This window comes from Dermacentor albipictus, chromosome 1 (genome assembly GCF_038994185.2).
Source record: "Dermacentor albipictus isolate Rhodes 1998 colony chromosome 1, USDA_Dalb.pri_finalv2, whole genome shotgun sequence".
Lineage (NCBI taxonomy): Eukaryota > Metazoa > Arthropoda > Arachnida > Ixodida > Ixodidae > Dermacentor > Dermacentor albipictus.
The window spans coordinates 28,869,544-28,895,608 of record NC_091821.1 but is presented as its reverse complement, the minus strand read 5'-3'; the positions used below and the strand labels follow the sequence as shown (position 1 = coordinate 28,895,608).

Sequence of the window (26,065 nt, the reverse complement as noted above, 5' to 3'; positions counted from 1 at the left end):
AAAAGCTTACCAAAGTAGGCTAACAGAATTTCGACGGTAAAGTTCCATTCTGCAACGCATTACATATCTGTGCTGTCTCATTTCGCACCAACGAAATTTTCGCAACAGCGAATTTCTGCACGTTCCCCGCCGAGTTCATTATTGCGGAGTTCAACTGTAGTTGCAGAATAGTGCGAGGGATGGCACGAGTGTTGCGCTGCTATCACCACCAGCAGTAGAGTAACTCAGGCACAAAAGGGAGCAGGCTCTTCCCCTTTGGCTTGGGGTCGGCTGAGTGCACGGATGTTTCGTGTGCCCGACAGCAAGCTTTGCGGGAACACCCTGCAAAATGCTTCAGAGCGAGACCCTGGGATGGACGACCCCATCCAATGGAACGCACCACTGTTTGTCCGAGTATACATGCAAACGATTAGGTGTTGGTGACCAGCATGGGAGTGAAAATGTTCCTTTGATATCCTGTTGCAGTGAGTTGTACTTCCTCAATTTATCAGCGCACATTGGGGTATGAAAGGTGCAATAAAGGCCCTTGTGAATGTTTGCCCTACTGCTTTGTTGTTCCTTTGTCCCAAGAGGATATTTGAGACCATACGAAGTGCACAGCCGACAGTACTCTTGGCACTGTGTTGACCGTGCGAAGGTACTGAGCCTAATGCAGCGCCAAAAACGCTGTAGCCCTTATATGTGGACACATCCAGTGCTGACATTGCCGAGACGCAAAAGCTTGTGAAAGCAAAACTATTTCTGAAAGACCGCCCAGACGGCAGTTCAGTGATGCAAAGAGAGGTAAGGGAAGCAAATGATCAGTAAGCAGTGAACGTGAGGCAAGGAAAAAGGCAGTTGGAGCTTCCAGCATGCGAAGGTGCGCTTTCCCCCTCCTCACGGAGGGGACAGCACAGTGAGGGAGCTGCTGGAGGCTGGCGGTGTTCCTCACACGTCTTCCATTGGGTTCGGAGTTCCACGTAGGTTGTCATACGTGGTGGGATGTGCATAATATCGCATTGCATATGCGTATTAGGAGTTTGCTGGTACTGCACTAATCTGTCATAAAACCTAAAACGACACAAAATCAGGAGACGCATAACTGGGGTTTCACTGTAACGTTTGACTGTACATAGGGTGCCCCAGCTAATGTTAGACATCTGACAAGTTGTGTGCAAGATAAGATTTCAAGACCTCTGGTATTCAATCGACAGACTTCTGACGACCAAACACTGTAGGTCTTATAATGGTATCTTGCACTGTGATTTTTTTCTCCCCCCCCCCCCCATTGAAACGCATGCCTAACGCCAGCTGAGTTACATGGTAGACGTGACTGCTTTTAGGCATAGCACCAAGCACGGCATCACCTTACTGAAACAAAAGGATAAAAGCGACTGTATAGAGAGTAGTTGTAGTGGTGCTGGTGTGGCATCTATAGATTGTTGCCAGACATAAGGAAGTGGTTGTTAGTTGTTACCATTATTGCAAAATTTAATTCACAAGACTTCACAATAAAGCCAACAGATTTTTCAGACATCCCTGATAATTTGGCCGCCTTCGCATCACTACCATGTATCCCATCCCACCCCATACGAGCTGCCAGCCAGCTCCCTCACGGTGCTATTTCCTCCGTCAGTGGAGGGAGAGAGCACCTTCGCAAGCAGAAAGCTTTGATTGGTTTCCTGGGTCCCTCCTAGTCTTTTTTCCTTCGCTCACATTTGCTGCCCTATCGTCGTTCGTTTCCCTTCCCCCTCCTAATGCCGCACAACCGCCATCCGCCTTCATCCCTTTTGCAATATCATTAAGCTTTCTCTTCCTCGGCATTACTTGTGTCAACTATCTGCCTACCCACACTCCTCCACATTTTCTCTCAGTAGTGTATACTACCGTCCCCAGATGCGGCCGATAGTGTTTTTGGCGCTGCGCAAAAGTACCTATCTTCACACACTGCAATGAGTGCTGTCGGCTGAATACTCAATGCTTCCAGTGTGGAGTCTCGCACAAGTGAAACTAGTATCTCCGAAAGTGATCACACAAGAACAAGGTGCCTGCACGTATGGAAAATGCAAAAGGACGTGAAAGATTTAAAACAGCCACCGGAAGACACAGATTTTATTGGATATGCATCTTCTCACATGGAGTTAGAAGATTTTTGCCTACGTGCAAACACACAAGACTTCTCACGCAACTGTTGTTAGGTTCCCGGTTTCGTGCTGGTCGTCACATGAGACAGATGTGTGAGGAAGCATTGCCTCATGCAGACTCTACTGTCTGCCATCTCAGACAAGGAAAATGCCACAGATGCCACCATACCTGTGCCTATGTTTGTGGATGTGCTTACGTTGCATCAACATTTGGAGACACGTCTGTGCAGGCGGCCTCCTTATGGATGTTGCTGCGCTAGAAAGAAAGCCCTTGCTGTGTGGCTCAGAGAAAGTCTGCAAGAAACTAACTGATATTTTAAAATCTAGGTGCGAAAAGGAAATTTTAACATGCTGGCCGGTGCGGATCATGGTACATGGTATGCTAAATCCCTCTATAAGGAGTGACTGGCACCTGCACTGTAGTATTAGTGTTTACTTCTTAGGCAGTATTGCAGAGTATTAGACTTCAGTTTAAATTAATGCTCCTAGCAACTCTGTCGCCTGACACCGTGCAACAGTGCAACGTGTATATTAGACATAATTTTTGTCAGTGGGTTGCACGACGCCCAGATTACACAATGTTTTTGCATGATGCCGACAAAGTCGTATAATCGGGGTAACACTGTACCATAAGGCACATGTTTAAAATGCTTGTTAGTGTTTTCTTGGTTTTCTTGTACATCAGAACGCAACCATATAGGGAAATACGAGGCACATTTTTGAACAGACGAGTTAAATCGTAAAAGAAATTGCTTCATCATTGTTCTGGACATTACAATTTAATGCCAAAATATGGAAAAAAACAGTTCAGTGCTACTTGCCTTCTTCATCGTCATCACCACTACCATCATCACCAGAGCCTTTCAGGTTGTCACCTTCATCACCCAAGTCAAATTCATCATCATCCTCATCTGATGTAACCTCATCCCTCGCTTCGTGTCCGTTTTGGCCCTGCATACATCATAGCAAGAAACAAGCAATTATACTACTCTCATGAAATAATACCAGACCATTGTTTAATCTTCACTGTTATGACACTCTGTTTACCTCCTCGTCACTCTCTTCCATATCACTTTCTTCACCCAATACATCTTCATCAGACTCGTCCTCTGATCCACTGTTGGCTCCACTTTCCGATACGGGTGCTAATGCTGGCCTTCGAGATCTTGATTTTGATTCTTGCACAGCACTGTTTCGAAAAAGAAAATAGGTAAACAAAAATGACATTCTACATTTATTAAGAACAAGAAAGTGCCAGCTAAATTCCACAACAAAAAGGAAAAATACACACAGAACCAAAAACAAGAGTTGTATATAATAACACATGTGTACACAAAGTTCTAGCAGAACTGGGTTGCTGAAAAATTACAGTACTTACATGTATACAGTCTACGGTCGTTACAACAGACCTGCGTACAACAAACTTCCGGATATAACAGACCATATTTAAACCTTAGTTTGTTCTACCTATTTTATTGCTGCAACAAAGTTCACTTTTAACGGACTGCACTACAACGGTCTATCGGCTACAGAGGACAACATTAGCTGCAATTTTTTTCAGAATCGGCTTTATAAGACCTACTTTTGCCGTGTCGACACGGGCCGGGCCGACAACTGACTTGCGAGGTTCAGCTGACGATCGCGGTTCAATATCGCGTGCGTGAAAGAGGAAGGCAGGTGGAAAACGTGCCATCTTCTTTTGCGCAAGGCACTGGGGCACTACTTTACAATTGGTAGTAAGTAAAGCGGGGTGTGGTACTTCCGGAGGCACTGGACTTTTGTGCGCATGCGTGAGTAAGAGTGGGTGGGATAGAGAAAATGTGGGGGCTTTTGTTCCTTGAATATACGACTCTGGCTAGGCACTTAGCGTGTGTTGTATGTGTTTGTCCCTAGGCATGCCGGCATTGCAGCGTGGGGTCGAGTTTGTTTACACTCGGACAATGGCTGCCAGCGCGTTGTGAAAGACGATCCATCGAGAAAAGAGATACGTTGAGAAAGATGCCCTGAGGCTGTGGTAAGGACCATCGGCCTCCGTTTTCACTGCACGCAAGGTATCGTATATCGCGTCCCTTTCTTGTGTGGCAAAGTGTACATAGGGCCGACAGGCAGATGCCTCAATGACAGGCTAAGGGAACACAAGCAAAAATTGAACTGTTATCGAGATGGACATGTTTCCGTGCATAGTGATGATTGCGGGCGTAAACAACTGTGTAATGATTGTATAGTCGTGTTTACAAATTAAGATAAAGATATGAGGGAGATTGTAGAAGCAAGCTTGATTGTAAAGGAAGGTGCAAACTGCACCAGCGCTCTGTCGATTTCTCTGAGCAGAAAGGAAATAGCCTATCTGGAAAATGTTGGGTTGCGGGTGCGATCATTCCCACTCGTTTGAGCCGGCATAAATACCATGCTTTTCTGAAATAAAATTCAGTTGATAGTTAGCGCACATCCTGTTGTCTTTCTTGTCCGTGTAAATCCAGCGCTATGACTTCAATTGGTGTAACACGAAGCCACAGAAACGATTTCATATAAAACCTGTAGTGCAGTGATAGACAAGTTAGGAGGCCGGTAGAAAGCTCCAGCTGCGAATGAAGAATTGTCTAGCAACATAACTTTGCACCATACTGATTCCACATCGTCATGACCTATTGGCGGCGAGGAGTTACGGAGTCGCCATCTATCGGAAGCGCCTCGCTGGCGTAGTATGAGGGATCACGTGGCGCGCTCCTCATAGGTTTTGCTGTCAGCGCTCACTGAAAACACCACGCGCGAGCTCTCCCGGACATTTCTGTAAGTACTTTAGAAACGAGAGAAGTTTCTTACTGTCTAAATAATAATCTTGGGCAAACTGAAAGCACACAATCGTTTACAGACGCTATCTCTTCACCGAATACGTACAGTGAACGCCACTGCGCGCGGTCGCCGCGTTGGAGTCTCCCGAACCGGCTTCTTGCGTGAAAGGTAGGTAAACGCTGAGAGCAAACTATCTGAAATATGTTCTTATAGTGTTTGTATAACTAAATGGAGCGTAATAGAATGAAGCCTCAATGCAGCGATCGCAGATTCCCAGCGACCGGCGCGTCTGGATGCTTGTCCGCGCACTGTTTCGCTTTCTCCGCGCGCGCGTTTTCGCCCCGTGCCATGAGCTTTAGGCCGCAGATTATGAGCATTTGACAGTATACAAGCAACCATTGTTGCGTGGGTGTTATCAGAGCTGTTCAAAAATAACTTCATTGTAGAGACTTCGACGCCTACGGGGACTGTGATGTGCCGTCGCGACGATTCAATCTTATTTTTTTCTTCTAAATTCTTTGACCTTTCAATATTATCTCTCGAGTTGCGTCGCACTGTATGTTTATCGGTGTTCTCTGAGTGCAATTTCCCGCTGCTCCTTTTTTGTAATCCAGTGCATGCAATTATTCATAACACAAACATGACCATATATGCCATGCTATTTTAAAATGTGCTTCTTACCGCTGCCTTTCCACTCCACTCAACTTGCCAGTATCTATAGCATCGACAAGTTCATAGACCAAACCGTCATGACATTAGTCGGGCAGCGGACTTGGGCGAGCGTCTCAGTGCGCGTTTTCAGAACATCGTAGACCGGGCGCCGTAGCAGAAATCTTCCTCGCGTCTGTGCTTGCTGCATATACCCGAGTTGTAGCCGATGACTGTTTGCCCGTTTTATGTTTCGCGAGCCAAGCTTCACACAGCTTCTTGTCCTGCGGCTACGTGTGAATAAGGCTGACACCGTGCTCCGTTGCGTGCGTCCGGCATTGCGGCACCGAGCAGTAGCTTACCATGTTGTGCGCCTTCAAAGGCAGCCACTACCTATTGTAGTCATTTCAAGGGTTGTAAAGGAGACACTAGAAGCGGGAAAATCTCGCCACTAAATGAGGGAATTTAAACTATCGTTTTCAGCTCGCTTCGGCGCGCCCGAAGCAGCCGACGCGGTCGCTATATCCACGTGATCCCTCCTAGCACGTCACGCCGACGGTGGCGCCAGCTTTTCCAGTGGTGAAGCTCGAGGCCAATATCTGGCTCAGATGAGTTTAAAGAGTGGCAAATTAAAAGAAAGACGCTACCACCCACGCAGGATCTATCTGTGATAAGAAACGAAGCCTCCTGGAAAAATCTTCAAAGCGATCTGCGACGTGGACAAAGTCTGCACCTGCTCGGTCCTCATCTTCAAAGCGATCTGCGATGTCGACAAAGTGTGCCCAGTGCTGGTAGCTTCGTATGTGCTCTGCTTTCAATGTTTAGTTCGCACTGAAGCATGAGACAGCATGAAGGTCAATTCACTCGCTGCTGCTGCCGCGCTTTCTCACTTCAACGTTTTGACAGCGGCTTTCTGCAGCCATCAAGCGAGATAAAGCTACTATCCCTACTTCACATAGCTGTCTACTAATTTGATATCACAATCGATGCTTTGCTTTTCGGGCGAAACTGCAACCTTTTTTTGTGTGTGGCGTTTTTTTTTTTTTTTACTTTGGATGTTTGTCCCTCACTCTTTGCAATAATGTTAGACATTGCGACCAGTTTCGGAAGTGAGGCGTTTCAAATGAAGCGGGTGTTCTTAATCTGATTAGCAGGGTCCGTTGTAACGAGAGTCGACTGAATACAAGACTTATGTCGAAATTCCCAGCCTCAGAACTCCATTTGCAGTGTATACTGGTTCACACCACTAATATAATGTAGCTTTTCTTTCTTAACATGATAAATAAATCAGTACTCGCCTTTTCACATTATTTTGAGATGGCACTTCGCAGTAACAATGAATAAAGCCTTCCAGCCATCCGCTTTCTTTTGTTGTTTTCGATTTCTATAGTAAAAATTCCTGTTTGCATGGTAATTTTCACTAATATGTTTTTTACTTTTCCCGAGAGATTGGAAGCCCCCTTGCATTATATACGTGCAAATACGGTACCAAGAGAAAGAACCGAAAGTTGGTACTGTTTAATCCCATAACCACATCAGAACACAAAAACATACGCTATCAATGAGGCTATACTCAGAAAATCAAACGTTTAAAAATTGACAGAAACTATAGCATACGCCAAAGAGGGTGAAAGCGAAAGCATTACTTAACATTGTCATTCGAATACATCGTTACTTAGTGTTTCCTCCAACTAAAGGTCGTGAGTTTGAGTGCCTTAAAGGGACGCTAAAGGTTACCAGAAACTCAAGTTAAAGTGGTAGAGCAATGTTCTAGAACGTCTAAGGCGTCAATATAATCGCGAACAGAGCTTTAGTAACCGAGAAATTGAGGTAAATGCATGACACGATTTGAGACCCCCCAACGACATTCCGGTACTAGCCCGATGACGAAAGGACTCCTCATAATTTGTGTTACTAATACTCAACTACTCGTACTAAAATATCATTTCATTCGATTATAAGACAGAAAAAAATGCTACTTGTCTACGTCTATTCGATTCTAAGAAAAAATAACATTTTGACGTTACCCTTCAGTAATATGGGTGTTGGAAAGGTTTCGTTTTCGCTCGACTCTGCGCGCTCGACTCTGCGCCGCGCACACTTTGGGGTTTCAGTAGTTCGGTTATCGCGTCGTGCTGTGAGGGTTCTGCTGGCTCGCGAAACTTTCATTTGGAACAAGCAGCGAGAATGCCACGTCCACGTGATGTCGTGGGAAGCCCTCGTTGCTTTCCCGCTCCGCAGAGCCGGTGTCGAGGCCGCCGCCGTAGTACGCAACGACGCCGGCAGCGCGAGCCCTCAGCAGCAGGTCGTGCTCGTCAGTGCTCAAATTGCTGAAGTTGAGCCCACCATCGCGAGCCAATCTGTCGGTGTCAGGGTCCATTGCGACGAGCGTAGAAGTTTGCATCATAGAATGAAGTACCAGCTTATGGGCGTCTTGCGCTGGAGTTTGAGGTATAGCAGCGGCGCCTGGTGGCGGTGCGGGAAACGACATCTGTGTCGTACCAGCTTGGGTGGTATTGAGCCCTGGCTGTGGCAAAGCACATTTCTAGGCCGAGTTTTGCGTCGATTCGCACTTTTTTATGCCCTGTCACGAGTGCGAAAAGGCTCGTCACTTTTCACAGACCACGCCGACCACGCTGCGAGCTCGCCGCAGCCTATTGTTTAACGAAAACGAACCCTCCGTGTGCCGTAGGACGTAATGCTTGTAGCAGCCACCATACTCCCGCTTTCGCTCTGCTGTCGGCTCTGTCTTGGCTCTGTTTCTGGCCGCGCGTTAACGTATTGCGCAGAAAAGCCATAGCGCCGTCTGCGCACGCCTTTCTACTCACCGATGGCGCAACGTCACTATGAGACCATGATGTCAGTACTCCTCGATCGGAGGGCGGGCGATTTGAACTGCGTTAGAGGTACGCGGACGCTTCAGAATGCATTTTCTCTTAAAATAAGTCTCTCCTTGGCGAGGTCCTCCTCCTTTCGAGGTTTCTGGGATGGTATTTCAACAGTCCACGTTGACTTAATAGTAACCTTTAGTGTCCTTTTAATTGATGCTACCTTAAATAACTGTGCCTTAATTGACTTCGCCCTAATTAACACTAAAGGTCGAAGGTGCGACTCCCACCAAAGGTCATGGGTTCAATGCTTGAATTAACTTTACCTTAATTAACATTGCCTTTTTTTTTGCATGAGCGGCATCGGAGCCAGCTGCGGAAGAAGATGATGACAAACGTGAGACCAGTGCCACAAGCACAAAGGGCAGTATGGGAATGCTGGCATGATGAGTGGCATTAGAGCTAGCTCTGGAAGATGACGACGATGAACACCCGAGCAGTGGCACAAGTGCGTGTTTGTGCGAGGTGAGCGTACATGACTTTCTGTACCGCACATCATGTTTTATACACCATTGGTGGTATGAGCAACTTAAGGCTTTCGCCTTAAGATCTTGCTAACTTCGTACTTTCTAATCGTTCACAATAGAAAACAACATAATAAAGAAAAAATAAACGAATGTTCACCAGGCAGAAAAGAAAGAAAGATGGCAAAATAAATGTCAGAGGATGCACTTCAGACTGAATCAAGATACATAAATCCAACATGAACAAACAGTTGCTTAAGGGGACCTGAACCACCCCTCAGGCTTGATGAAAAAACAAAGGGTGTGGATAGCATATGCTGCTGTGAACATCTCAGCCAAGTTTTGTAGTCGTGCACGGCGCATGGTTGCATGTAGTTGCGGTCTGCTATGTAATGCAGCTATCGTGGCCACTACGAGGTGCCGCAACGAGTCCAATGGCTGAGCGCACTGCAGCTCCCCGAGGACAACTGCATTTGTCGAATCGTAGGCATCAAAATCGGAAATAGTGGCGTCAACGTGAACATCCAAAATCAAATTTAAACTGTGTGTTACAGTGACGTTCAAGAGGAGTAGCACTGTGGACCCACCTTGGTCTGCCATAGCCTTCGCACTTCTGCCGAACGCATTGAAGAACTTTTTGCGGCAAAGTATTTCTGAAATAGCTTAATTTAACTTCAAATGCATTACTCGACTTTGATAAAAAGTGCTTCAGGGCGCCTTTAGGCGGGAACAGGAATCACCGGCCTAAAATTTATTAAAGACCTAGCTTTGTAAAAGTGGATTATAAGAATCATTTTTTATTCTCTTAACATGCCAAGCCTTTTACATCATAGGTTGATATTTCAGTCTTATTACTACAGTCAAACCTCGATATACCGAACATTGATATATTAAATTATTCCGTATACAGTCGAACCCACTTATAAAAATATTCAAGTGCCACGAAAATTCTAAAGTTTTAACCGATAATTGTTATAACTGGGTTGCATGAAAAAAATGAAAATAGGGGGATGGCAGAGCCATTGAGAAAACTATAATGGCAGGGAGGCCAGTGCTGTTCCCCACCACCTTCCTCCATGCAGCTGCTGATTGCATCTTATCATTTAACTGCTTGCGTTACGATCATGAGTGACAAGCGATATGCGTGCACCGATGAGGCATCGCTTTGGTGGCCCCGAAAGGGGCCTTTTAAAAATTGTGAAAAAAGCTGCCGCGGCAGCCTGTCATCATGAGAAATCCAGGAGAAACGCTGAGGCGAATTCGCCACAAGCATCTTGCCACATACTTCTCATTGGCTTGCATGAAAAAATCCTACGTCTGTCAGCCTTGCATGCTTTACTTGAAGCTTGCCGACATCCTCCTTCAAGGCATCCAAGTGTTCCATGTAGGGCAGTGGAAGGTTCCTTGCGAAAACTAAGCCCGGAGGGACTGAATCATCTGCCCGGCCTTCTGTGAGGATGATGTTGAGGCAGCCTGCCCTACCGCGTCATTGCTGCCCTCATTGCTGTCACTATCTGATGCAAGCATGTTCGCGACAATCGTCTCATTGGTTAGAAGCACTTACTTTCCAAATCTATAGCCGGGCGCTTTCTTTTCACGGGCAACGTTGTGCATTGCCGATGATCAGCGGGCAGATCAGCCAACTTCCGTTTCAGCGGCGAGTGAAGCGAGGCTGAGAAACCGCGTGGCCAGGAACGATTTCGACACAACTAACAAAGACGAACACGAGCAATTAAACTATTTGCAGAACTGTGTTGAATCATGAGCCAGCGACCAACATGCGAGCAATCTGCTAGCGGCACAGTTGGGGCAATCCATTTGTGTTTCAGAGGGTGGGGCGGCTTAGAGCTATGAGCGCAGCTCATTTGTGTTCAAAGGGGTGAAAGTGCGACGGGAGAGCAGGCTGCACGGTGCTGGGATGCGCGACTCTCACGCATCCCCTTATGTTTTTTTCCTGCATAGCTCCTGTCTCCTGTAATCCGGCTTCGCCGCGTGGCTTTACAGCAGCGGTCGCCATGCTTGCAGGGTAGTATGAGAGATGGCACGAGTTTTGCTCTGCTAACGCCACCTAACGGCGGGGTTACTTGGGCACAGAAAGGAGAAGGCTCTTCCTCTTTGGCTCAGGATTGGCAAGCGGTGCGGACATTCTGCGCATGTGCCGATTCATGCTTCTGCGAAACCGTCTCGCGAGGTCTACCCCGGAATGGATGAACACGATCGTTCGAACGTGCCACCGTTTGCGTGACCGTACCAGGAAACGACCAGGCGTTGGTGCCCAGGATGGGGCGAACATATTCGGTAGCTATTCAGTCCAACTTCCCCGATTTGTCGCGCGCCCATCGGCATGTTTTATGGATAGCAACTCCGGTAGCAAGCATTGGTCTATGAAAGGTGCAATAAATGCCCTTGTGATTGTTTGTACTGTGCTGTCCTTCCTTTGTCCCAAGAGCACAGGCCAATCATGCAGCGGCTCGAATGTCTTGTTTCATTTTTTTATTTTCAAGGATTTTGCCTTTGACTACCTTTAGACTCAGACACCCGGCAGCCACACTTCATCATTATAGCCAATAATGCGGCATCGGGGCACAATAGTAAGTGGGTTATTTGATCATGGAAAATATACAAAAGTTGACGGTGCAGCAGCTTCTCATTGTTATAACCGATATATTGTTAAAACCGGTATCGTTAAAAGTAGGTTCGACTGTGTGGAACACTTTCTATACGATCTGGAAAATCGCATGCATTTTGAATTTTTTATTTCAAATTCCGTGGGACGTAAAATGGATATATCAAACTCCGCCACCCCAAACCATGTGCGCTCTGTTGACAGGTGGTGAGCTCTCCCGCAACACCCTTGAAGATAGCAGTGGCGTGATGGGCGTTCCCAACTGCTGTGCACTATCGTTGCACCCATCAATCGCGCCAAGGGCGCCATTTGAACATAGCGGCGTACACAGAGGGCAGCTTGGCTAGTTCGACAACATCAACGACGCATTGCATTTGCCGCACTGACTCCTCGGTGCGGTGCTTTACGCCTGCCGCACCTAGTGAGAACTGGCAGTGTGCATGTGGAAAGACGCGCGACAGCGCACGCTCACTGGGCTCACTCATAGATGCCTTAGCAGACGCCACTTAACACTTTGTTAGTGACAGTCTTTCAAAATGTTTCGATTGATGGACGTGGGGATCGCAGTGGAAATAGGGGCCAAATGACGATGCTGCCGAGGTTCATACTGCAAGCGCTGATGTTGCCCCGCTCCCGACTTCAACTGAGGCTGTAGCTGCTTTGGCCCTTCCATGCCGCTACAGCGACGCAATAAAGACACCGGCCTATCGCTTGTGGATCGTTTAGACTATGTTAACTACGTGTTTAAGCATGCGGCTACTTCGGTGGGGCCTAGGCTAATTGTGTGTGGCGCAACCGACGATGTGTTCCCGGTTGACGAAGTCGGCACGTGGCACAACCAAACGCACGTTCTGAAGAACGGTCCTCGATTGGTTCATTGATTGATTTGCAGAAGTTTTTTGCATGATTTGATACATCGAATTCTGGCTATATCGAATTATTTCGCAATCACTGCGCTGTTCGATATTTTGAGGTTTGACTCGATACTAATTTTAAAACTATACGGCAGATTATTTGTTTTCTTTCTTCTTTCATCTTCTTAAGATACAGTAGACTTCTGTTAACTAATTCGATCTCAACCGATGGTCCCGTCAGGCACCCATGCATTTCTATGGGCCCCAAACTTTCATTATTTCGATCCTAAAACTGTCGTTCGCTGTATAATTTAAACTTAACTAGTCAGTATACATGCATCTGACCTTGATAGCAGCCTGTTTAGTGGCAGTATCTGCCTTGGTGGAGCTCAAGGAGACAGTGAATGCGTTGAGTACGCCATTTCCAGTCAAAAACACCTATATTTTCAGGCCACGCTAGGGAGTTTTGAAGCAACAACTGTACACCACGGTATTTACCCAATTCAAAAGTGCCTTTCTTTAAAAAAAAAAAAGAAAAGGGACAGAAAATTTCCAGCCTGGTGCAGTCAGACATAAAACCAAAACAGCCTTCGCAACGGTGATATGCTTTACTGTATACCCCATATGTATTGCGGCAGAGCTGATTTTTTAAAAAACTGTGTGGTGAAGTTGGCTCCAGGAAACTGGCTCCCATAGTGCAACAGTTTTTCTAGCTAAAAAATAAGGTATACGTTAGATTTCTACTTCATTTGGGTGCTTAACTGTCATTTCTACATTAGTTTTCTCATATGGACACACAGGAAGTGAGCGCTCGTTCAATTCGGGGGTGTGTTAGAATAGGGCAAATACTACCAAATGAATAGGCATTGTGCTCTTGCATTTCTTCTGCATCTTAATTTGACCTGCCAGATAATTCAAACAATTTTGTCGGGAATGCAGCGTATAATTAATGGGAGTCGACCACACAAATACTGCACACCCAGCAAAACATTTACTCTGATACATCAGTGCCTATCCCAGTTAGAAGACTAATACCCGTGTCACACGGGCGTTTGGAAGGCCTTCCAACCGATAGTCAATTGACTCAAACGTCAAGGTCGAGCTGCTACATGGGCAGTTTCGAAGGCAGCCGAGTCAATAGTCTGAGTCAACGGAGCACCCTACAACTCTATTGAAATCTCGACGGCCTTTGAGCAACGGAAGCGGAAACAGCGCGAACATGCCCTCTCGTTCACAGTGCACTCATACTCAAGGTTAGAAAGAACAAATCAAACCAAAATGCTCTAAAAATACCAGCTATGAGTGTTGTTATTTGTTCAATAAAGTATTTTTGCCACTTGATATGTGCAAACTGCACATACTCACGACAACAGTCACATGCTTGTGTCCAAGATGCTCCATGTTGTCTAGTTGACTCTCCGTCTACTCCATGTGCCTTTTTTAAATGTATAAGCAAAAACAAAAGAAATTATAGTGCTTTTAAGTGGTTTTAATGTTGTTTAACTTTTCATGACATGGAAACAAAAATAAAAATCCGCAGCGCCACACAATTTTGCGAGACACGCCTGAACCACTCAACGGCCTTTTCAAAAGTGCTGTGTAGCAGCACGACAACTCCTTTGAGTCGATAGAGTTGTGACGTTTCGAAGGCCGTCGACTGGAAGGCCTTGCAAATGTGCCTGTGTGACACAGGTACAATTCTTCTTGCAGCCTGAAGCTAGATCTTTAGAGCACACGATGTAGTGTGCATACAGTCAAAATTCACATTAACGAAATCCCGCAACAACGGAATTCTCACGACAACAAAATATTTTCATATCCCCAGTGAATGCCCATAGGATTCAATGCATTTCATACCTCTCGGCAACGAAATGTCACTGAACTACAATCCCGCATCAACGAAATTTGCTGACACGTAATCCCGCATATTACCACTCGCGTAGGGCTAGGAGGCTCCAAAATGTGTTCAAATGCGATTGCTTTGCACCAAAATTACGTAAAATACCCCCACATTACACTTGTGTGGGCATTGCCATTTTTGTTTACAAAAACAACCAAGTGCCAGAAGCGATCGCGTGCGTTGGAAACATGTCATGGCCGCCATCTTGTTTGCTGATCGGCCATTTAAAGCGACACGCATGTTGCTGCCGAGATGTGACAACGGTTGTAGGCGAGATTGGAGATCGTTGTTTGAAACACGCATTCACTTTGCCTTCCCCCCGGCTGACGACTCGGTGCAACCTAGGCCGATCGCGAGGCAAAACTGAACGCAAACTGAACGCTCGCTTCGAACAACGATCGCCGATCGCGGCAGCGCACTGCGTAATGCGCGCCTTGATGAGAAAAATGCAGCGAATAATAATAATAATAATAAAAAAACAAGCAAATCCACGTTCCACCGACGTGGAATTGTTTATGGCGCTTGAGATGGTGGTCGCAGGATGGAGTGCCACGTATTGGGCCGTGATTGAGCGATCGTACAGGAATACGGATCCCTTGCTTCAAGAATCCTGGTTTTAGTGCCACCTGACAGGGACCGCGCGCGAATTCGGCGGCAGACGTAGATTTGCGTGAAGGGGCCGTAATCGCGATCATTTGCTTTTGGGTATACGAGGTACGGTCACTTTCGCGCTCGGCACCAGAAGTGTCGGCGCCTACGGGCGACCGCGTGCGCTGAAGCAATGCTGCTGCATGCGCTGTTGCTCTGCGTCCGGTGCCGAGTTACGCTAAATCTCGCAAAAGTGATTGTATCTCCGAAAGCAATTGACCGAGAATACTGCTTCACGGCAGTGCTGCCACTGCTGATTTACGCATGCGGCGCACTTTGTACTGTCGGTAATGCGGGTTTATATCCTTGAGCAAAGCTTGCCAAAGTATACTAACAAAATTTACACAGTAAACTTTTGTTCTGCGATGCATTACCTCTCTGTGCTCTCTTTTCGCAACAACGAAATTTTCATGTAAGCGAATTTTTTCGCGTTCCCTGTCGATTTCGTTATTGCGAGGTTTGATTGTACATTAAAAAATTGCTTACCTATTGCTTACACATTACTTACATATTACTTACATTTAAATTATGTGGTTTTACGTGCCAAAATCACTTTCTGATTATGAAGCACGCCGTAGTGGAGGACTCCAGAAATTTCGACCATCTAGGGTTCTTCAACGTGCACCTAAAACATAATTACACGGGTGTTTTCGCATTTCGCCGCCATCGAAATGTGGCCGCCGTGGTTGGGATTCGATCCCGAGACCTTGTGCTCAGCAGCCACTGAGCCACCATAGCCACTGAGCAACCACAGCAGATATTCCTTACATGTTGTGTCCTGCTAATTCAACTGAATTAATTAGGAGTAAGAAAACTGGCAACACTGCCCCCTATCCCAAGGGTTCTCAAGCATGTTGGTCCCGAGGAACCCTGCTAAGCTCCATAAAGCGCCAAGGAACCCTCCCCACCACCTTTAATAGAGAGGCTAGACATAGCACGCAACACATTTGGGGCCAATGGTGGTGTGGGCAAGCTTCGTGGTGCAAACTGGGTGCAATCATTATGATACAAGACAGCATCACAACCAAGGCATGCTGAGAAAAAAATGATAGCTTTCAGTGCTTATCGCACAGGGACACATAACATTTCCTTACAAGGGATCTTAGAATTAGTGCCAACAAATCGTCCGTCTATCGCGATGTAGCCGGCGCTCTTCGTGTTCGATAATAGCTTTGCACCGAGTCAAAGCGAAGCTACAGTTTGCCGTAACCGCTGCGGAGGAAACCGTGGCCGCTATTGACGCGATCATGGGCGGCGAAATTGCGGTACTGAAGGCAGGTCGCACACACATGCGCTAAGTCAAATTAAACCATCGTTCACTGCAACAAATGCAGACGAAATTGCGCTTGCTATTGGCAGTCATGGATAGCGATTATGCAGTTATGATGGCACACAGCCAGCAATCAATACTGTTTTATGTGCGGCGATAAATGCAAAAATAAAAGCTTAAGGGCACAAATAAGCACAAAGCATTCAGACGTTGCTGTCAGTCACGACGTATACCGCACAATTTCTGCTCATGACTATAGCAATGCAGCCTCAGTCGCTTCGTTTCGCTTCGACGGTAGCGCGGTTTTTGCACTTTAGCATTGCGCATTTGCGGTGCTCTGCACTCACCGAGCTACCGTGCTAGAACAAGCTGGGTTATGCTGCCCTGTGCATTTAATTTTTAATGCTCTGATGTAAACGACAGTGCGCACGCTAGCGGCACCTATCTGCAAATGGCAGAAATATGCACGGTTCGCCATCTTAGCCACCTGACAAGCACAGAACCAGGAAAAATTTATCAGTATCTCGCAAAATCCTGAGGAGGGTCCTGCAAAACCCTTGGGCTCCGCGGAACCGAATTTGAGAACCCATAGCCTATCCTCTATATGTCATTGTCAAATGATTTATTCTCTGCTAGCGAATGCTGCAAGCAAAGCAGAAATCAGTAAGCGATTACAATACTGTCCTTGAGAACACACACTACAGACAGCAACAGGGGGCTTGAGCAAATGCTTTCTGCAATTTCATTGGTCAGCAGCACACTGGCAAGCATATGAGAAAGCACACGCAGACACGATAAGCTCTACAACAGACGCACAAACTACATGAGAGTACAGCAACGCGTTTTGGTTTAAAATAAGGGTGTGCGAGTGCCAAATAGTAGACCTCTAATCGAATCAAGAAAAAGAAAAGCTGGACATTGAAGCAAATATCAAACATCAGAAAATTTTTCACACAATTTATTGCATACAAATTTTGGGCAAAAAAAAAAAAAACAGCACAAGCTCGGAGACTCCTCGCATTGCACGTCAAGAATGTAGCAAGCTATAAGTAACTTAGATACATAGAAATCAAGATACACTGTGCGGTCTACTCTTAATAAAGGGAACATCAAATTAGTATGCCAGCACTGATTACACCTCAGTTCTAGTATACAGTCGAAATCTGCAATAACGGAATCCCGCAACGAAATTCTCACGACAATGAAATATTTTCATATCCCTGACGAATGCCGATAGGATTCAATGTATTTTATACTTCTTGGCAACGAAATATCACTGTACTACAATCGTGCATCAACGAAATTGGGCTCACGTAGGGCTCATCATCATCATCATCATGTTTTATGTCCACTGTGGGACGAAGGCCTCTCCCAACGATCTCCAATTACCCCTTTCCTGCGCCAACCGATTACAACTAGCACCCACGAATTTCCTAATTTCATCACTCCACCTAGTCTTCTGCCGTTCTCGACTGCATTTCGCTTCTCTTGGTACCTATTCTGTAACCCTAATGGTCCAACGGTTATCTAACCGGCGCATTACATGACCTGCCCAGCTCCATTTTTTTCTCTTGATGTCAAATAGAATATCGTCTATAGCCATTTGCTCTCTGATCCAAACCGCTCTCTTTCTGTCTCTTAAGGTTATGCCTAGCAATCTTCGTTCCATCACTCTTTGTGCGGTCCTTAACTTGTTCTCAAGCTTCTTCTTTGTTCTCAAGCAGGCTCCAAAACGTGCTAAAATGCGATTGTTCTGTACTAAAATTGCATAGCATAAAATACCACCAGATTACATTTGTGTCGGCGCCGCTATCTTGTGCGCTGGAAACACACCATGGCCGCCATATTGTTTGTTGATCGCCCGTTTAAAACAGCACGCATGTTGCTACCACATGTGACAACGGTATGTGCACACCTACTAGGAGAGATACAGATTGTTCGAAACGCACGTTCAGTTTGTGTTGCCTGCAGCTGACGACTCGGTACAGCCTAGGCCAATCGCGTGAGGTGAAACTGAACGCAAACTGAACGCACATTTTGAACAATGATCGTTGATCATGACAGTGCACTGCGTAATGTTCGCCTTGGTGAGAAAAATGCAGCAAAAACAAGGACATCCACGTCCCACCGACATGGAATTGTTTATGGCACTGAAATGGACGTCGCAGTATGGAGTGCCATGCATCAGGCCATGATTGAGTGATCGTCTGGAAATATGCATCCCTTGCTTCAAGAACGCTGGTTTTGGTGGCACCCGAGAGGCATCGGGTGCAGATTCAGCGCGGAACGTAGATTTGAGCGAAGGGGCCGTAATCTTGATTGTTTGCCTTTGGGTACACGAGATGCGATCACTTTTGCGCTCAACACTAGATGTGTCGGTGCCAACGGGCGATAGCGTGCGCTGGAGAAATCCTGCTGCATGTGCTGCTGCTCTACGTCCGGTGCCGAGTTACGCAAAATCGTGCAAAACTGATTGTATCTACAAAAGCAATTGACACCACGGAAGTACTGCTGCTGCTGGTAGACACATGAGGCAGATTTTGTACTGTCGGCAATGGGGTTCTACTGTATTTACTTGCGTAATGATTGCACCACTGAATTTTGTCGTCAAAATTTGTTTCGTTTTTTTCTTTCCCGTATAATGATCGCACCTCGAACTTGCCGCAGCGACATGTCGTGTGCCAAGCATAGCTAATGATGGTGGCACTTACCATCTGTCAAATGCTACATGAATGACTGAATGACAAGGGACATTCCGCTGCACTACGTGGAGCGGATGCCTTGGAGAAGGATGTCAGCAAGCTTCGCATAAACAAGCAAGGCTGACGGACATGGGGTTTTCTCGTGCAAGCCAGTGAGAAGTACAACGGACTTTGTTTAAATGGAACCTCAAGGGAGCAGGGAAATTGGCTCTGTTTATCAGGAGTTCCATTTACTGACTACCAAAGGTGATTACGATTCCATGAATACAAAACTAACAGCCATCAGGGTGATGTTTCGTTTTAAGACCTCTCACCAGGCCTCATGGCAAATTTTGGTTGTATGCTGAAAGTTGTTACGTGTCCTCCAGGGAGTGTTCAGCTGCAAACATTTTTCACTCGCGCAAATCGGCTCATGATTTAAGCAGGCGAGCTGCACTGTCAAGCAAGACACTCTTTCCACTTGCCCCGTCTAGCCTTCGCAAGCAAAATGCCTCCCCTGCGTTCTCCCATACCGGACCTCGAGGATCGCGTGACGCATACGTTCAGGCCCTGCCTTCATTTTTTTTCTTTTTTTCCCCCCCCGGCGCTGCACACTTCTGCTGACGGCATCGCACGCGAGCTGTTCTGATTGTCTGGTTTCGCGTAGCACACGATTTTGCGCACTGTGCACAAGGACACATGACTAGCGGTATAATTCGGTGCTACACGAATACTGAGGCAGAACAAGCTGATCGCAGAGCATGATCACGTGCTGGAACACTGTAGAAAATGGCATAGTTTCGGTACCTGCACACGTGACTGCATCACCGTGGGAAAAAGCAGACAAAGTGGAAGTACCTCTCTTTTGCTTCGGTGCGAAGTAAAACAAAAAACACCCACACATTCCATTTGTGTGTTTGATTATTTCTCTAAAACTTCAATTCAAGCAACAGATCACACAAATAACAGATGCTGCCTTGAATAATTCTCAAAGTCACGTGTCACCACGAGCGACATCATACTGCGGACACGAGTACGTAGGCGCAGGGACACGAGAACGTCACCATTCAGCTTGGAGCTCGGTCGCCGCAAGGGAAAAGGAAAACGGTGTTCCGATTGAAATTTCAGACCTTTCAGCAGCGTGTAGCGATGTAATTCTTCACAAACACAATCAGCGCGCATTGTATGCTCTGCACTTGGCAGCTCAAAATGGCCAGACCTGGTGAGAGGCCCAGTTTTGGCCATTTAAGAGGCAGTTCCGTTTAAGCGATTTCCATTTATCGAGATTCCGCTGTACATGGAAATCTTACCCCAGCTTTCTTCTGGATTTCTCAAGCTGAGAGGCTGCTGTGGCAACCTTGCCGCATTTTTTAATATGGCCCTTTTGGGGCCACCAAAGCGATGCCTTGGCAGAGCTCACATGCCGCTTGCTGCTCGTGACCCCTCTTTGCCGACAGCTGCAGCTTGTTACAAGCGATCAGAGAGCGCAGGAAGCATAATTAACACAATCAGAGTCAACACAATCAGAATCCAGATGGAAGAAAACGGTTGGGAAGGGGGCACTGGCTTCCTCGCCAATATGGTTTTCTCACAACAGCTATGCCATCACCCCTTTTTAACCTTTTTTTCGTACAAACTGGTTGTAACAATTATCGGGTATAAAAATAGAATTTTCGTGGCAATTGAATAGTTATAAGTGGGCTCAACTGTATTTTGGTGGTAAGCTTTCATATTATATTGTGAGTTAATGTAAAACTAGTCCTACTTGGTAATACTTAGTAGAAACAGCAAGCTAAAATTTTAATTAGTACTTGTCATTCAGCAGGAATTGAAAAAAAATTCAGCTACAAAAACGATAAATGCCCCACCCATGTTTAAAAAAAAATCTCTCTGACCTTTCAACATCAGCAGGAGAAAGAACACCACCATCAGAAAACAGCGAAAATTTGCTTGTTTGCATCTTGGCATCAATAGTCTGTTTGGTCTTCATCATTGATTGCAACATCTGGTCCACTTTGTTCCCATCCTCCTGTCAATAAAGCAAATGGGGAATTAGATTTGGTACACCATTGACATGTGCTAGCTTCTCCAGCATTAGTCCATGAAAATACCACAAACAGTAATATACAAGCAACGTTTACATGAATGCGACAGAAGCGTGTTATATCTCATGCAAACAGGCTAATTCGCTAGGAAGGCGTACCACGTCAAATGCAAAGCAGGGGTAGTTTGAGATGGATAATGCACATTTCAGTGGCCCATGTAAAAAGAAGCGCATCATATCAGGAATTCTATGAACGCATTCACTGCTGGATGATAACTGGCCAGGAATTACAGCTTATGAAGCAGGCCGCGTGCAATTTCTTTTCACTTGTCAGTACATGAAAGCAACTAAACTGCGCATTGAAACAATGCCTTCTTTGTGAAAAGCATACACAATTCACACAGGTGAGACTTGATTTCTGGTGTTTGCACAGTCACATTGACTTTGAGGGGATAGAAGCCGTGACGGCTGTGCTAGGCTACTAGTAGATATGGCAACACTCATGGGCACACTGTGAAATTTTATTACCTTGATAGAATATGGTAACCTTCAACACAAAAAAACATGGCATAAACTTGTCAACACGGACAAAAGAAGCAGAACCTGCCAGACACTCAGCCAGTTGCCTTCAGTGCATTTCACAATGCAACAGCAAAAGCACGCTCATCGGAAATGAGCGCTAAATTTCAAATATGACACCAGATGACATTAAATGGCTCAACAAGAAAATGTACATTCATGTAAACAGTGGCGTATAAGTAAATGCAATGTGGTACATTAATATACGCTCTCTACCGTGTTCATGCAAATGTGGCTACAGTTATACCTTGGCAACCCTTACTAATGGATCTAACAAAGCACAACTGTAATTCCACTTAAACCTCTTATAGAAAGACATGCATTTAAAATTTTGCTTTAATGAAAAAAAAAAAATTTCTAGAAGTGAACATAACAAGCTACTTTCAGTTCAGAAAAATTATGTATTATTATTTCAACATTGATTAGGCAAAATCTTGCTGCACTTGCTGCTAATAGTTCTACTGCTGCAGCAGTTCAAAGCTCCCATGTGCGTTTGGCCACCTGGCACATGTGAAAAAGACTACAGGGCTAATACCCGTGCGACAAAGGCGAGGTTAATGCCATTAAAAGTGTAAGACCTAAAGTTTCTTAATGCCATTATATTTCGGTCGCTGCCACACGTGCATACTTAATGACATTAAACGTCGCGATGGCGATAGCTGCAGTGAAACTTAAGTTTGCTTGCCAATCGTAATACAATAAAAACAGTTATCTAAAAAGCAAACGTTTAAGAAATGGCATGAGAAACATTAATAGGCGTGTTTTATGTAGTTTATTTCAGGAATGTTGTTGTTGCACTCAGCCATAAACTGAAGCCGAAGCTAGCTCGACAGCCAATCCATAGCGTAGCCAAAGCATTAAAATTGGAGAAGTGGCACTCACAGGTTAATACCTTTCAACCAGCGATCCTAAAGAATTTGACCATGTGCTCTAGTTTGTTGTGGCGTATGTGCTTCTTCAAGCCAAATATCATCGAGCAATTCAAAGTCAAAGGCTTCAGTATGAGGCAAACAAGGCAAGGAATCACCGCCGTGCAATCGAACAGCTTCTCCTGGCTAATGCGCTCACGATTAGTGCTGTAGTTGTGCATAGCCGCAAAAGCGTGCCTCCTGATCTCTACGAAAATAGAGCTCCTTTTAAAAAAAGTGAAGAATATATTAGTTGTTTTTATCTAAAAGTTTGCTAATATCATCAGAATGTGCTCACAACAGGGACATTGGAAACGGGAGTACGTATTTGACGGCGAGTTGCAATAATTGTAAGAACGCCCTATGCCACGAAAAAGAGTTCTTTTTAAATTCTTTTTAAAAGAAATTGAAGAATATATTAATTATTTTTCACTAAGAATTCGTTTAGTCTCGTCGGAATGTGGAGACATTGGGAACGAGAGTATGCATTTGATGGTCCAGTGAGTTATGAGAACGCACTACGTCGCGAACAGCATTAAGCTTTAATGCCACTAAGCATGTCCCTGTGGCACCCCTCGAATGGCATTAAACTTTAATGCACTAGCAAGTTAATGTCATTTTCTGTGCCCGTGTGGCACTGGTATAAGATTGTGACCACTCTAACTCCGCCCATTACTGTCACCAATTCCAGAATTCTGTGCACGAAATACACTGCCCCTTAATTGAGTGTAGTGTACTATCACGGCAGAATAAAATGCAAACAGAGGAGGGGCAACTTGTGATACATGATGGATGGTGTAACCGCTGCCATGAAAAAAAGCTGCACATGCTAAGATATGTGGTTTGTGGCTTCGCACTATGCTCTTAATACTGTCAGTTATCAGTCAGCATATCAACAATTCTTGAGCATGCCAGCATGCTTTTTGCAACCACTGTGAAAATACTTTTGTAAGAGAGCCTAAGCTCCAGTAGCAGACAATGGAAAATATAGGTTTATCGCTGATATTCGTACGACAAGTGCACAGGAATTCTTGTTACATCACTTAGACTGTGTGGGGATGCGCGACCCTCGCGCCTCCCCTGATGTTTTTCCCGCACAGCGCGTCTCCTGTACTCCTGCTTCGCCGCGTGGCCTGCGTGACGCCCGCGCGGTTGATGTGGTTGAAGCGCAGTGCAAGAGATGGCGCGAGTGTTGCGCTGCTAACGCCGCGAGGTTACTTGGGTGCCGAAAGGAAGGCGCTTGCTCTTTGGGTTGGAGACAGCTAGCAGCACGGACGTGCCGCGCGTGCAGCGACCCTCTTTCCCGGCGGGTCGGCGCACGGCGGGGACGTCTCCCGCGTGCGCGGCGACCCATGCTTCTGCGAGACCACCTCGCGTGGCCGCCTTGGAACGCGCCACGATTCACGTGACCATACACGCGAATGACCAGGCGTTGGGATCCAGCATGGGGCGAACATATTCGCTCGCTTCCGGTCGTGGTGAGTCGGACTTCTAGATTTGTCGTGCGTTTGTGGCTTCACACTATGCATGTTTTGCGGATAGCAACTCGGCTAGCAGGCATTGATCTATGAAAGGTGCAATAAATGCCCTTGTGATTGTTTGCACTGCTGTGTTGTCGTTCCTTTGTCCCAAGAGTACGGTGTGAGAATCCCACATCAGACCCCACAACTGAGACAGAGGTACAGCTGGATTAATGACTGGAGCAGGAATATTGTAACACAGGATGCTCTTGTACCTGAGCACGCTGGTTACGAGTGCCAGGCACAATTCATGTTTCAAAGGAGGGGTGCCTGGTATTCCTGTTATCGGCATGCTTGGGAACAAGAGTGCCACGTGCCGCAATTTCTTTGCTCTGTCACTGATGACAGTACATGCAAATCTTTTTCCACGGCAGCTATAAAAAACTCAGATACTGTATTTATTCAAATCTAGGCTGATAGTATTTTTCAAATATTCATATACCAAACTCTAGGGTCGGCTTAGATTTGAGGATTTGAAAAAAAAAACAGGCCAGTTTGTAATTAAAAATAATAAATATGGCGCATAGCTAGCACCATCAAGAAAAGTTAGTATCACAGCCGCTATTAGCTGCACCAGTAGCCAACTGAAGCACGACGTAGCTATTTTGACCTGTGTCGTATCGGCGTGCAGCGTGGCCCACAGCATGGTGTTACCGTAATGGCACCGAACAGGCAATGCCACTATAGTGCCACTTTCCAAAAAAAAGTTGTGCTAGCCGCACAGGCATCGTCAAACGTTCAAGCCGGCGGGACTTCGTCATCAATGAGAAAAACGCCCATCATTGAAGGGGTAATGGGGGATGCTTTTGCGTGTGCCACAACGAGGAGACGACAGCGATAAGGAAAATAAGCGCACGATAACAGAGAGGAGCTGTTCACTAGATCACGCCGCGTTTCGATGCGTGCAAGCCATATCGCACTGTCTCCGCATGTAAAGGTGCGCCGACGCGAGCTTGCGTGCGTCTGCAAGCGTGTATGTGGATCTGGCTATAGCGGCGATGATAACGTAGAGTGAGCTCGGCATGTGCATACTAAATAAATGCTGTTTTCATTTTGTGAACGCTATCCACACCTTTTGTTCAGCCTACATTCACAGTAAGCTTTTTAATTTTTTCTGGCTTCGGGCATTCAGGGGCCAGCTTAGATTCGTGTAAATACGTTATGTTAACAGGATCGTACCGTTCACCACTATTGTGATAAACATGAGAAGTGCAACTCGTGAATCTTGACGAACAATATGGAAGTGCCCACGGAGCATTGCTTCAGGCTGACTGTAACTGCGCATGCGTGTACCCTTTACGATAACACAGGCGGTTATAAGATGCTGCTAAAGGTATCGACAGCCCTATGTTCGCATGTTCCTGTTAACACTTTGAGAGGCACCACTGCACATGTACGGTGGCAGAAACAAAGTCCAAATGGTCATGGCCTTATGTGGACCGAATGTTAGAAAATGCGCACAAGTGTGCTGCGGAGGTGATGCAACTTTCCGTGACTTCTAGAAAAAATTATTCCGCACGCCTTGGTTTCCATCAAAACATTTTTTTTTTTCCTCGCTCTATGGTGTCTGCCACCTCGGTAGTTCGGGAGCATGCCTGCACTTGCCCATTTCAATACTGCCATTCTCACACATGCAATTTCCAGTAAAAGGTGTCAGGAAAATTGATATCTCCTTTCTTATCACTCAAAGGACTACCATGAAATGCTTGCATGCATGACGACCTCTGGAGCCATATTTTCTAATGATCCACATCATTTTCCGTTTTTCTGACACTTCATCATTGACTTGGACCTAAAACGGAGGTCGCCATGCCACTACCTTTGCTGGGATGGCACCCTCAGCACATCACATGACAAATATGGAACATAAATTGAAATGTTTCAAACTATGGGCCCATGTTGAGTTAAACCTGCTTTAAAACGTAAAACTTAGTTGTGTGAATATTATCACATTTGTAAACAACTAATTACGGTAGTTTATCCACGTAATCAGCAATGAACCATGTATTAAACTGCACACGATGACTTTTTTTTTTGCTTTATTGTCACCAAAAAAATTTGCTGCTATTTTTTCAAGGTAGGTCGCTCTGGAGAATTTTAGTCTGAAATAAAGAAATGT

The 26,065-nt window shown here is 45.8% G+C and overlaps 1 protein-coding gene across 1 annotated transcript in view; it reads right to left on the bottom strand.

Moving 5' to 3' along the window:
* The window catches only part of LOC135906039 (ribosome biogenesis protein BMS1 homolog), a 163,011-nt gene that overhangs the window by 96,919 nt on the left and 40,027 nt on the right, over positions 1–26,065 (bottom strand). The window contains exons 7-9 of the mRNA XM_065437185.2: positions 20,791–20,924; positions 3,171–3,312; positions 2,941–3,074 (exon numbers count right to left, since the gene is read on the bottom strand). Coding sequence (XP_065293257.1) covers positions 2,941–3,074; positions 3,171–3,312; positions 20,791–20,924 — 410 coding nt within the window. The remainder of the gene's footprint in view (positions 1–2,940; positions 3,075–3,170; positions 3,313–20,790; positions 20,925–26,065) is intronic.